This window comes from Ursus arctos, unplaced genomic scaffold, assembly GCF_023065955.2.
Source record: "Ursus arctos isolate Adak ecotype North America unplaced genomic scaffold, UrsArc2.0 scaffold_12, whole genome shotgun sequence".
Lineage (NCBI taxonomy): Eukaryota > Metazoa > Chordata > Mammalia > Carnivora > Ursidae > Ursus > Ursus arctos.
The window spans coordinates 42047840-42060248 of NW_026622786.1; the positions used below are offsets into that span (position 1 = coordinate 42047840).

Sequence of the window (12409 nt, forward strand, 5' to 3'; positions counted from 1 at the left end):
ACGGCTTTGGAGTATGCCTTACTGAAAACTAGAAAATCAAACACCCCTAAGGCAATTAAAGGATTTAAATACCAAGTGAGTTATACAGATTAAGGGCTACCAGGATCTGGGATAGAATACTTTGATTAGGGGAGGTTACACGGATGAGGTAGACCTTGAAAGATGTCTGTAATATAAGCAGAAGACATGCTGAATGTGGCATTTTTAAAGAGGATACCAGATAATACCAGATGGGGGAGGGGAGGGAGTCCTCTAGAAATGGATTACACTCAAATGTCCAAACTATGCTAACAGGTTTTTTAAGGATACCTCAGTGACCCTTAATCTAGAGAGGAAGGATGTCAGCATCCCTCACAGTCTCATGGGTTACAGGAGATTAGCCATGTCCTAATCTTGTCCTTTTCGTGCCAGTAATAGCAATAAAACAGTCACCTACCTAATTTTTAATCTTACCTAAATATTTTGTAGGGCTAGGTATGACTGCTCTGAGGTTTCACTACCTTTAGCACTAGAAAGGAAGCAAGTGCGTGCTGACTGAACTTTTCTTTACCTTCTGTGATACATTTCTCTCAAAAAATGAACTGATCTTGTGATCTTTAATGAACCACTAAATACTGGTGTTCTCCAGTTTTATCATTCACATTCCAACTACTAACTCTTTGAAGATGGTTTTATCTACCTTGATACATTTATTTTTTTAAAGATTTATTTTAGAGAGTAGGGGGAAGGACAGAGGGAGAGAATCTCAAGCAGACTCCCAGCTGAGTGCAGACCTCACAACCCTGAGATCATGACCTGAGCCTAAACCAAGAGTCCGATGTTCAACCGAGCCATCCAGGTGTCCCACTACTTTGATAGATTTAAATACTATCCATAATAGTTAGAAACTATAGCTCCAGCCTCTCATCTGAACTCAATACCTATGCTCCAGAATGCCTTTACCTTATCCAAATATAGTTCAAAGTTTGTCCAAAACTATTCATGCACCTCCTCCAGATCTCCTAAATTTTTTGTAGTATCCTCTAGTTTCCCTGGTAATCTTGAAGTACTGTTGGGCTTCTCAGCAACCACCTACCCATAAGTAGACTGTTACCCAGTTTGGTTAAAAGTTGGGTCCATTTTTCTCGCTGGATGCTAACTTCATGCCTTATCCCTGTCTTTTCATTTCATTCTCCATAATCCCAGGATTCTTTACAAATATAAGCCTTTTATTACTCTGTCCAAAAACTAATCGTTGACATTGTTCCCAGATCATAGTCCCTGCAAGGTTAAAAACACCCAATATTAGCTAGCCACTACTTCTACAACTTCATCCCTATCATCCATTATGCTGTGAATCACGCCTTTGAGCAAAATTTCCATTCCCCAGATAAATGTTTACAACCTTCATGTAAAGGTTATAAAGGGACACCCATCCCTCCGATCTAGAATGCTTCTTTAAGTTCTATTCAACCTTCACACTTAGCTTAAATGTCATTTTCTCAGCCTTGTTAAACCTCTCCTATGAATACTGATTCCATCTTACTTGATCCCATAACAAATATATAACTCCTATTTTAGCACTTAAAACTAAAATTATAATTACTTTCCTACATTCATTAGGCTGAACTTTTCGAAGGCATATTATATTCAATTTCATGTACTCAAAACAACACAGGGCCCAACATAGAAGATGTTAGCAATAGCATTTGCTTTTAGCAGTGACAAAATAATTTATTTCCAACCAGCCCAAGCCCTAAGTCCTCAAGGTTTAGTGTATGTCACACGGAGTTCAAATGCATATCAACTTCGGGGCACCTGGGTGGTGCAGTCGGTTAAGTGACCAACTCGGTTTCGTTTCAGGTCATGATCTCGGGATCATGAGGTTGAGCCCCATGTTGGGCACTGCGCTAGCACAGAGTCTGCTTTAAGTTTCTTTCCCTCTCCCTCTGCCCCTCCCCTACCTCTCTCAAAAATAAATGTCTTTTTAAAATGCATATCAACTTAACTGATGAATATCTGATGTTCCACAGCATCTCCATTTCTCTAAAATAGCTTGTGATTTCCTTTCCTTCCAAACTCTTTATTCCTGTATTACCTATGTTTGTGTATACCCATTTTAGTTCCTCTCCCTCTCATCTCTACCACCATCCTCAAGTCTTCTTAGTTTTATATCCCACATATTTATCTGTTTTTTCCATTTGATCCCTAGTTCAAATCCTCACCAGGCCTCTGACCATCCTGTACAAAATAGTACCCTTCTTTGTTAATTTCCACAGCTTCTACTTACTACCCAATAATTGTTTCCTATCCTCCCTACCTGTTAGATTCTAAACACTACATGAGCAAAGACTGTAGGTTTATTTACAAATGTAGTAGTCCCAGTGTCCAAAACAGACCCTGGAACATAGTAGGCATTCAAATAATTTTTTAATGCATTAATCTAAAACCATCTTTAGTTTAATATGATCTATGTATAAAGATGCTTATTTGATAATATCACTTCATGTTTTAAAAGTCCCTTCAATGAATAATAAAGCAAACTTCCCTAACATGAATGGCATCTAAGACCTTCCATGGCCATGTTGCTTGTGCTTGCATCTTCATCATTATCTTGTGCTGTTCTTACACTCTGCTTGCTTCAATAATAATGAACTGCTTACAGTGCCAAGAATCTGCACATAATTTTTCCATTCTGTCTTCTAACTCAGTATCCTCGGAAGGCCTGCCTAACTTCCCACACCTGTTTTATTAGGATATTTGATGAAAATTCATTGCTAGAAGAACATAAGTTAAATGCTGTTAAGTATTATAAAATGGCAATTCTGGCAGAAAAAATTCTCCAGATCCTGTTTAAAGCAATATTCATAATCATGGAACCAGACCTTAGGCTGGAAGGAACATTATGGGTCATCTGGTAATTGCCTTTTTAACATTTGGAGGTACTTCAAATTCATGTCCTCTGAATTCTAATTTAGGCTCTGCCACTGAATTATTGGCATGACTTTGAGTAGTTCATTAAGCTTTATTGGCCTCATCCTTAAATAAGAAAGTAAGTATGAATAATCTCTGGAGTTTATTTTAACCCATATGTACACTGGTTCTAATGATTCAAACTAAAACTTGTGCTATAAGTATATTTTTTAAAGATTTTATTTATTTACTTGTCAGAGAGTACAAGGGGGGCAAGTGGCAGGGAGAGGGAGAAGCAGGCTCCCCACTGAGCAGGGAGCCCAATTTGAGACTCAATCCCAGGACCCTGGGATCATAACCTGAGCCGAAAGCAGACGCTTAACCAACTGAGCCACCCAGGCATCCTGTGCCATAAATATTTTTTAAACTATTTTTTCCAGAATGAACTACTTGATGTTCACCATAGGCTATTTAATTCTGATAAAAGCCATTTTGAAACAATGCTAGATTGAGACAATCTTTCAAAGTCTCTTAAGATCTTAATGTCCTGGGGCGCCTGGGTGGCTCAGTCGTTAGGCGTCTGCCTTCGGCTCAGGGAGTGATCCTGGCGTTCTGGGATCCAGCCCCACATCAGGCTCCCTGCTCCACTGGGAGCCTGCTTCTTCCTCTTCCACTCCCCCTGCTTGGGTTCCCGCTCTCACTGGCTGTCTCTCTCCCTGTCAAATAAATAAATAAAATCTTTGGGGCGCCTGGGTGGCACAGCGGTTAAGCATCTGCCTTCGGCTCAGGGCGTGATCCCGGCGTTATGGGATCGAGCCCCACATCAGGCTCCTCTGCTATGAGCCTGCTTCTTCCTCTCCCACTCCCCCTGCTTGTGTTCCCTCTCTCGCGGGCTGTCTCTGTCAAATAAATAAATAAAATCTTTAAAAAAATAAAATTAAATAAATAAATAAATAAGTAAATAAAATCTTAAAAAAAAAAAGATCTTAATGTCCTTTTGCTATTTAATTCTCAGATTATCATATACCTATGGTTAATTGTAAGTACCAAAACTTATTTCAAAGTCAATGTTATATTTCTGTTAAGTTCATCATAATTACTGTACCGTAACTATTAAATGTAGTATACCTCATGAAAGTTTTCTGCTTCTCGCTCTTTAATTTCGAGGTCAATTGCTCTCCTTTTTGCTCGTTCTTCTTCTATCTTTTTCTGTATTTCTTTTTCAGACAATTGTCCAATCTTTTCAAACTTGCTTTTTAGATTTTTGGCTTGAATAGAACCACTTCTTTTCAATTTGATTAATTCTTCATATTCCCTACTCAATTCAAAGGTTTCATGTTCTTCCTCTTCCTTCAAAAAAAAATAAGATTTTTATATATTAAATACCAGAAAATTAAGTTTGTACAATAGACCATCCAAAAAGTGTTCATTTCTTATTTGAAGCCAAAAATAAAGCTTAAATAACCTGCTCCCTAAGTGCAATGCCTAAATTTACTGATTAAAAGTAATGCTACAAATTTAAGACTTCAGATAACTCTTATTTAAAATATTATTTCATTATGGAATATGGCTCAAAACTTCATTTAATATTTCATTATAACCTCCTAAAACTAAAATATGCATACCAAGATTAGCTTTTTCTAAGCACCACAGGAAAATCCATGTTTAGGGGAAGATGAAGAACTGTAATTGTAAGAATAGTGGGCTGGGAGTCAGATATAAGTTCCAGTTCTGACTTTGATACCGTGTGGCCTTTTGCCTTGTCACTTAGCCTCCTGGATATGATTTTTTTTTTTTAATCTCTATATAGAGCCAGAGTATCCTAAAATTCCTCCTGTCTTTGTTTTCATGATAGTCTAATAAAGTTAAATAACACTCTTAATACTCAGGTTAACTCAGTGAAGCCTTTCTACAATAGTCTGGCAAAATCCCTACATTTGACACATATCATTTCTATTCTCAGTTTTAAATTCTGCCAAGAAAGAGAAAAAGAGTCCACCAAAACTGGGCTCCAATTCTTTAAACCATTTTATCTTAAATACTTTTTTATTCCTGTTTCTCTTGGCTTCTCAGAATTTCCTACTAGTTCTTTGTATACTTCTTACACTAAACCCTAATCTCACTATATGAAGTGGTAAAAAAAAATAATAATAATAATGCAGTTATTCCTGGTATACTTTTCCTGGAGAAGACCTAGAGTTCTAGGTGTGGGGACGGGGTAACTAGGGAGGGGGAATGAAGGTGAGGAGGGGTGGGATCACAGTAGATGATATGACATGAGGCTTAATCTCTTGGTTCAACCAAAGAAGAAAAAAGAACTTATTCCTTTATACTACCTTCACTTTTTAGTCTCTGTGTGTGAAAACAGACAACTCCTAAAATACCAGAAACCTAACAAATTTGTTATGTACCTCATATCGTTGGTTCCCAAATCATTCTGGTCAAAATTAATGATTGAACTAATATAAATACAATTTAGAAGCTTTTCTAGACAATTCATTTTCGGCATCCTTTATAAAATAAATGCTATTACATTTTTAAAAATTTTAAGACTAGACCTTGGAATATTTTCCTACAGCATATTCATGATATTTTGTTATTACCTATATATTTATATAGTATTTATAGTCTCTTGGTTGTCTGGGGCAAGGAAGTAAATATCCCCACAGGCCCATTGCCCCGACCCATGACAAAAGAGGCAACTTCTAAGAGATTGCAACCTCTGCATAGGATCCCTTCAGTTCCTACATCAGGAGTTGGCAAGAGGTCCCCACAAGTTGCCTGCCAAACATGCCATGTCAAGCCAGTTTGAGTCTGGGACAACCACTGCTCGTTTCCCCCCAAGTCATGGGCCTGTGTGCTGATCCCCGACCTTGTTTATGTTGTTGCCAAGAGCCCCCCCCCCCCCATCAGAGGCCGAGGCTGACAGAGAATGCTGGCCCCCTTTATCTATCTTTCCTCTTCTGCCTACACAACTGGCCACCCAGTTGAATAGTGGCAGCTGTGGGAAGGAAACATTTAGACAGGGCCTTGGGGCATCAGGAGGTGGGAAAAGGGCTGAGAATGCACCACAGAGAGGCAGGGGACAGCAGGAAGTTTGAGTGAGCCACGGCTCTAAAAGTCTAGCACATGCTCCACTGTCCAGCTTTCACTTTAAACACAAAATTCAAAGATAAGATGATTACAGTTTTAATTAAATTTTAATTTTTAAATTTTACTTTAAATTTTTAAATTAAAAATCAAGATGGCAACCTTAGAACATTAAATCTTATGCATGGCCTGTCTGAGCCTAGGGTCCTGTGAGGGCACAAGTTGCATGCCCTGTATAATCTATATTTATGTAGATATATATTTATGTATTTATTTAATTCACTTCAATACTAGAGAAATCATATTAAGATATTTATCATGAGAGTTCTATCTTCTAATCGAGTAAAATAAAATGATTCAAAGACTTGCCAAACTGATGTTTCTATTAGTTATTGTAAGATATTACATGTAAAATACTTATATTAGTTATTGTAGGATACTACATGTAAAATACTTATGTTGGTATTTGGAGAATGTAAGTGGGTATTTCTTAAAATCTCACCTCTCCCATTTCTTGTCTCAGTTGTTCAAATTCCTGTTTTTCCATCTCTAACTTATGCTTCCTTTCCTCCTCTGTTCGTCGTTTTTCTTCTTCCATTTTTTGTTTTAATAATTCTTCAAAATTAATTTCCAGTTTTCCCGGTGTAAGAGATTCTTGAGAAATTGTTTTATACATCTCTGGGAAGTCGTCATCTACTACCTATTTAAAATAGTTCTTTCATTACTTTTGCCAAAATTACACAAACTAAAAAAGAAAATTTTTTTTTGTAGAAACTGTGATCACTTGAGTGGAAACATTTCACACTGAACTAAAAATTTGGAGACTTAAATCTCTTCAAAAGTAAACAATAAACAAGGGAGAAATTACTAGAAAATATAAGACTAAAGTATTTTATGGTTACAGAGGAAATGGTGACCATCTGTTCTTCAGTGAACACGAAGAAATCCTTTGAATTTGTATTATGAGTAATTTGAATTAGATATTAAGATTTTCTGATACCAAGAGCACTTTTAATTGAATTAAAATGAATTTCCAGGGTGCCTAGGTGGCTCAGTCAGATAAGCGTCTGCCTTCGGTCAGGTCATGATCTCAGGGTCCTGGGATCGAGCCCTCCATCGGGCTCTCTGCTCGCAGGAAAACTGCTTCTCCCTCTCCTCCCTGCTTGTGCTCCCTCTCGCTATATCTCTCCAAGTAAAATCTTAAAAATAAAATAAAATAAAATAAAATAAAGTAAAATAAAAATTAATTTCCATTCTGCTAATTAAAATAGAGCATTTCCATTAAATCATGGTTTTGTCTGAATGAATCAGATAAACCATTATGATTCTTTCATAATCAGGTAAAAATCATTCCTAATGCTGTAATTTTTTGTACTAATTTATTTACTGTCCAGCTAATTAAATAGTTAATACTAAACAGCTGCCATGTAAAATTCTAAGCACTTTACATGTATTGTCTTATTTAATCCTGTAATCCTATAAAGTAGATATTATTAATATCCTCTATTTTATAGATGAGAAACTGAGGCACTGAAAAGTAACTTTTCCAAAGTCAACACAAATATTAAGTGGCAAAGGTGGGATTCAAAACTTCAAAAGTCTAATAAAATTATAAATAATGATTTAGACTATCTTTTTGTAATTTCATGAATTACATGTCTAACTGCCATTAAGTTGTGACCTTGGACAAGTTACCAGGCCTCTGTGAGTTTCCCTATCTGTGACTTTTCATATAGTCGTCATGAGAATCAAATAAAAGTTTGGGAACACTTAGCAGTGCGCCTGATACCCAATAGTAAGCTCCTAATGGCAGTTTTATTATTATTATACCCTGTAATGAAGGCAGTCCCTAAATTGCAAATAGAAACTTTGCTTTTCAAATCACTGACTTGGAATACATTTTACCATTAAAAGCAATTACCTAATTCTGTTTTTCTGTCCCCTGAAAGTAGAAAATAAACCTCGGGCCTGAATTATGACCCCATGGCTAGAGAAGACATAGGGTAATAAGAAGGCAAAGGGTAATTATTTATTTGTTCCAAGTTTTGTATAAGACAGGCTTTACCAAAGAATAAATTCAACTCAGAAACAATGTTTATATGGTCTTACAATCCAAAGATTGCCAGAAATTATTATTAATATAAGAGCTAACTGAGCTGTAATACAAAATTAAAATGTGGACCTGGATAAGAAAATAACATAAATGAAGGAAAAAGTTTCTCTCTCCTGATATAGAAATATCTCTAGGAAACTAGAGTTTCAGTTGAATGCAGTTTTCCTTCTCTGCATTTTCTACCAGTGAATAATGGCAGCTTCAGCCTAAAAATCGGCCCCTGGGATTAGATCTCCCGATATTCACAGCTACTTCTTGTCTATCACTTCTGAACTTGCTTATTCTCCAAAAATTAAGTGCCTTCGCAATGTTTATGGGGTTTCTGTGTAGAAGTCATCTGTGAATCAAGGATTACCTAGTAATACACACAAGATAGTTTTAAAGGAGCACCTGGAGGGCTCAGTTAGTAGAGCTGTAACTCTTGATCTTGGGGTTGTCGGTTCAAGCCCCATGTCGGGGTAGAGTTTACTGAACAAGTTAGTTATTTTTTAAAAAGATAGTTTTAATATACTCCACAAACATTTACAGTAAATTTTTTATGCTAGAATGCTTTGTGCCATGTGCCTGACGAACAGTCTCAGACTGAGAACAACAGCTGTAAGCAACAACAATACGGCGTTAGTGCATGCCAGAGGAGTACTAAATGCTGTAAGAATGCATAGAAGGAACACGTCTTTGGAACTTGTGTTCTCAGGAAAGGCTTCCCAGAGAAACGGAAAATATGAATAGGAGACAGCAGAGCACAGGGAATGGAAAGAGGGATGTGTTTCATTCAGCATTTATAAAGGTCCAGAGATGGATTGGATGGATGGTCCAGAGAGCACCGTATTTTGAAGAAATTTAGAGAAATTTAGTATGTCCAGAACCAAAGATGGCCAATTAAGGATGAAGAAATGAAACAGGAAAAATATACTAGGGTAATATGATAAAGAAATTCTTTAAAAAAATTTTTAGATTTAAAAAAATTTTAGATTTTTGCTTAAGGGAAGTGGAAAATTTTTAAGCAAAATAGTAACACAAATTTACTTGAAAAAAAGAGGAGGAGGGACGCCTGGGTGGCACAGTCATTAAGCGTCTGCCTTCGGCTCAGGGCGTGATCCCGGTGCTCTGGGATCGAGCCCCACATCAGGCTCCTCCGCTAGGAGCCTGCTTCTTCCTCTCCCACTCCCCCTGCTTGTGTTCCCTCTCTCGCTGGCTGTCTCTCTCTCTGTCAAATAAATAAATAAAATCTTTAAAAAAAAGAAAAAAAGGAGGAGACAGTGAGAAAGCTCACTCTTGTCTTTACAAAGAAGAATGGATTATAGGCAAGAAAACAAGTTAAATAGGAGTTGGTTTGAGGCTAGAGATAACTGTGACCTGGGAGGACATAGGTGACCGAAGGAAGGGATAACAATGACAGTGAAATGAGGAGGAAACTGATCGATTTTTAGAGTGATTTAGAAGGTAGAACGAATGAGACTTCGTGAATGACTGGATGTGAGGCATGAATGAGAAGGTGGAACTCTTTAAGCCTCCCAACTTTCTGATATGAGCATCTGGATGGGTGATGAAGCCAAATAAACACATGGATATATGTGCCTGAAGCTCCCCCAGACATAGGAAGAAAACCAAGTCATGATATCACTGAAGCCAATTAAAATGTTTCAAGAAGAGGGGGAATGCCTGGCTGGCTCAATTGGTAGAGGCTGCAACTCTTGATCTTCAGGTTGTAAGTTCAAGCCCCATGATGGGTGTGGAGACTACTTAAAAATGTTTCAAGAAGGAGATGCAGCATTTACAGGTCAACTTGCTTGAAAATAGTTTGTGAGATAACTGTACATTTTACAAACATTAAAGTGGTATAGGGGGTGTAACTTTGTGACGGAATTAAGTTTGGTAGCAATATCCCGAAGTGATGGGTGAGTGCTTTGGAGAATTAAATAATTGTGATTAAATGGCTTTGGTCATTTAATATGTACTGGATGGGATGGAAGGTGAAGTGAAAGAAGGAAAGGAAGGAATGAGGGAGGGAGAAAGGGAAGGAGGAAACATGGGAAGGGAAAGAAGAATGGAGAGAATGGAAGGAAAGGTAGAGCAGGAAACTTCCTGCTTAGATAACGTCTGGAAAACATGCCTTCCCAGAGAAGGAAGGTAATATTCAATCCTCTAAGCCAGGCATGGCAACTTAATCAGAGCCTTCTCAACATCACACTAAAGCAAACACCTTTAACTGACTGGTGTTAACGCCATAGGAGACTTTATAGCTTATTTGCTGTCCCTACTTTTGACAGATTCCAGAATTAATATTCTCCAAAGTTTAATTATTATTCTTAACATACTCTATTTTTTTAATCAAAAAAAATTTAAGGTTTGTTTATTTGAGAGGGAGAGTGTGTGTGTAAGTACAGGAGGAAGGAGCAGAGGGAGGAACTCTCAAACACTCTGTGCTGAGAGCGTGGAGCCTGACACAGGGCTTGATTTCAAGACCCCGAGATCACAACCTGAGCCAAAACCAAGAGTTGGATGCTTAACCAACTGCACCACCCAGGCACCCCAAATTTTAAAAACTTCTAAAGTAATCTCTACACCCAACATGGGGCTCGAACTCACAACCCCAAGAGTTGCATACTCTACTGACTGAGCCAGCCAGGCAACCCCTGTTAACATACTTTTAAAAGAGCTGAATCCTAATGGCATTCTCCAGTTACATTCTATCTTACCATGCTTCTCCTTGCTTCAGCAAATGCCTTCTTTTCTTCCTCTATTCTCCTCCTGGCTTCTTCTTCCGCTTTCCTTTTTTCATCTTCTCTCCTTTGTCTTTCTATCTCTTCAAAACTGAGTTTGAGTTTACCAGGGCGGTACCCTTTTAAAATTTTTTCTGTGTCTTGGTTTTTCTCCTCTTCATTTACCTAACCAAGAAACAACTCATTACTAAGAACTGAGATTCATCAAAGGCAGGAATGAATTATCAATTAAAAGGCACAGAATCAGTCACCTCACACACAAGTATTTTCTTGCCCTTAATATACTTGACCAAAATTCCCTTCCTTTATAATGTCTTATCTGATAAAGTATTCAAATTTGGAGAAATTCCAAATAAAGATGTACTCAAGTTAAATAACAGTTCCCAAGAAAGTCAAATTTTTAAATAAAGGGAGTGTTGGAAAAAATTTAAGGGGTCATTAAGAGTTCTATTAAATATTAACTCTCCCAGAACAAAACATAAAATGTGTGTGTGTATACTTTCTATGCTTCAAGTATACCTATAGAGAGTCTCTTTTGTAGTAAAATAAAGTTCTCATTTTGTAATTTTCATGGATATTTTACTATGAACTATGGTACTTTTCCTTATACTAATCAGGTAAAAGGTTACCTGAAACTATTTTTTATAAAATTCAAATTTTATGATTTTATAATTAAAATTACAGTTAAATATTATTTATTGAAGTTTATGATTTGATTGATATTTTACTTATTTCTTCCACGAAACTGACCACCACGGACAGCTAAAGTGTGTACGTATTATGCAATTATAATTACCCAAAAATAGTTAACATTTTCAAACAAATGTCTAGAGAACTTAACTTTTGTAGATACAGCCCTTAGAACATCATTAATGCAAGTTGATCAAGAAATTCTCAAACTTGTAAAAAAATTATAGATAGTCCATTAAAATTTTAAAAATTTTTATAATGAGACTTGGAATCAGTATTTTCTTATTTCAATTTTATTTTTTATGGATAGTTATTAATATAATAACAGTTAACATTTGTGTTATAGCACTTATTACATGCCAGACATTACTTTAACTGCTTTCTGTATTAACTCACTTAACAACTTAAGTACACACAATTATTTTCACCATTTTACAAATAAGGAAACTAAGACATAGAGGGGTTAAATAACTTGTCTCTGGTTACACACTTAATAAACAGTAGATATGTGAATCCAGGCCATGTGGTTCCAGAAGCTATGCTCTTAACCACTACACTCCATACCTATATATACTTATATATACACCTACGTATATACACACACTCTATACATATATAGATATAGATACACACACACACACACACATCTACATCTGTGTAGATGACAAACAGCATATTCCAAAGTAAATTTATTTTGATATGTTCAAATATTTGAAAAACGGGACTAAAACTAAGTGTACACATATGATTAGACTTGAAAGTGTGCGTGTACTGTACCCTGTCATTAAATACACTGCAGGCTGAACTAACAGATAAAGAGAAACCAGGTTCACTGACTAATTATTTTACATATTTATGATAATTTATAATATAAAAATAAAAATTTAAAGCATATGAGGTA

At 36.5% G+C, this 12409-nt stretch overlaps 1 protein-coding gene across 15 annotated transcripts in view; it reads right to left on the reverse strand.

The window, feature by feature from the left end:
• NEXN (nexilin F-actin binding protein) overlaps positions 1–12409 on the reverse strand; it is a 48862-nt gene that overhangs the window by 3556 nt on the left and 32897 nt on the right. For all 15 annotated transcript variants that reach the window (XM_048220394.2, XM_044383715.3, XM_044383712.3 and 12 more), the window contains 3 exons: positions 10795–10983; positions 6485–6682; positions 4021–4242 (listed from right to left, as the gene is read on the reverse strand). In XM_048220394.2, the coding sequence (XP_048076351.1) occupies positions 4021–4242; positions 6485–6682; positions 10795–10983 (609 nt within the window). The remainder of the gene's footprint in view (positions 1–4020; positions 4243–6484; positions 6683–10794; positions 10984–12409) is intronic.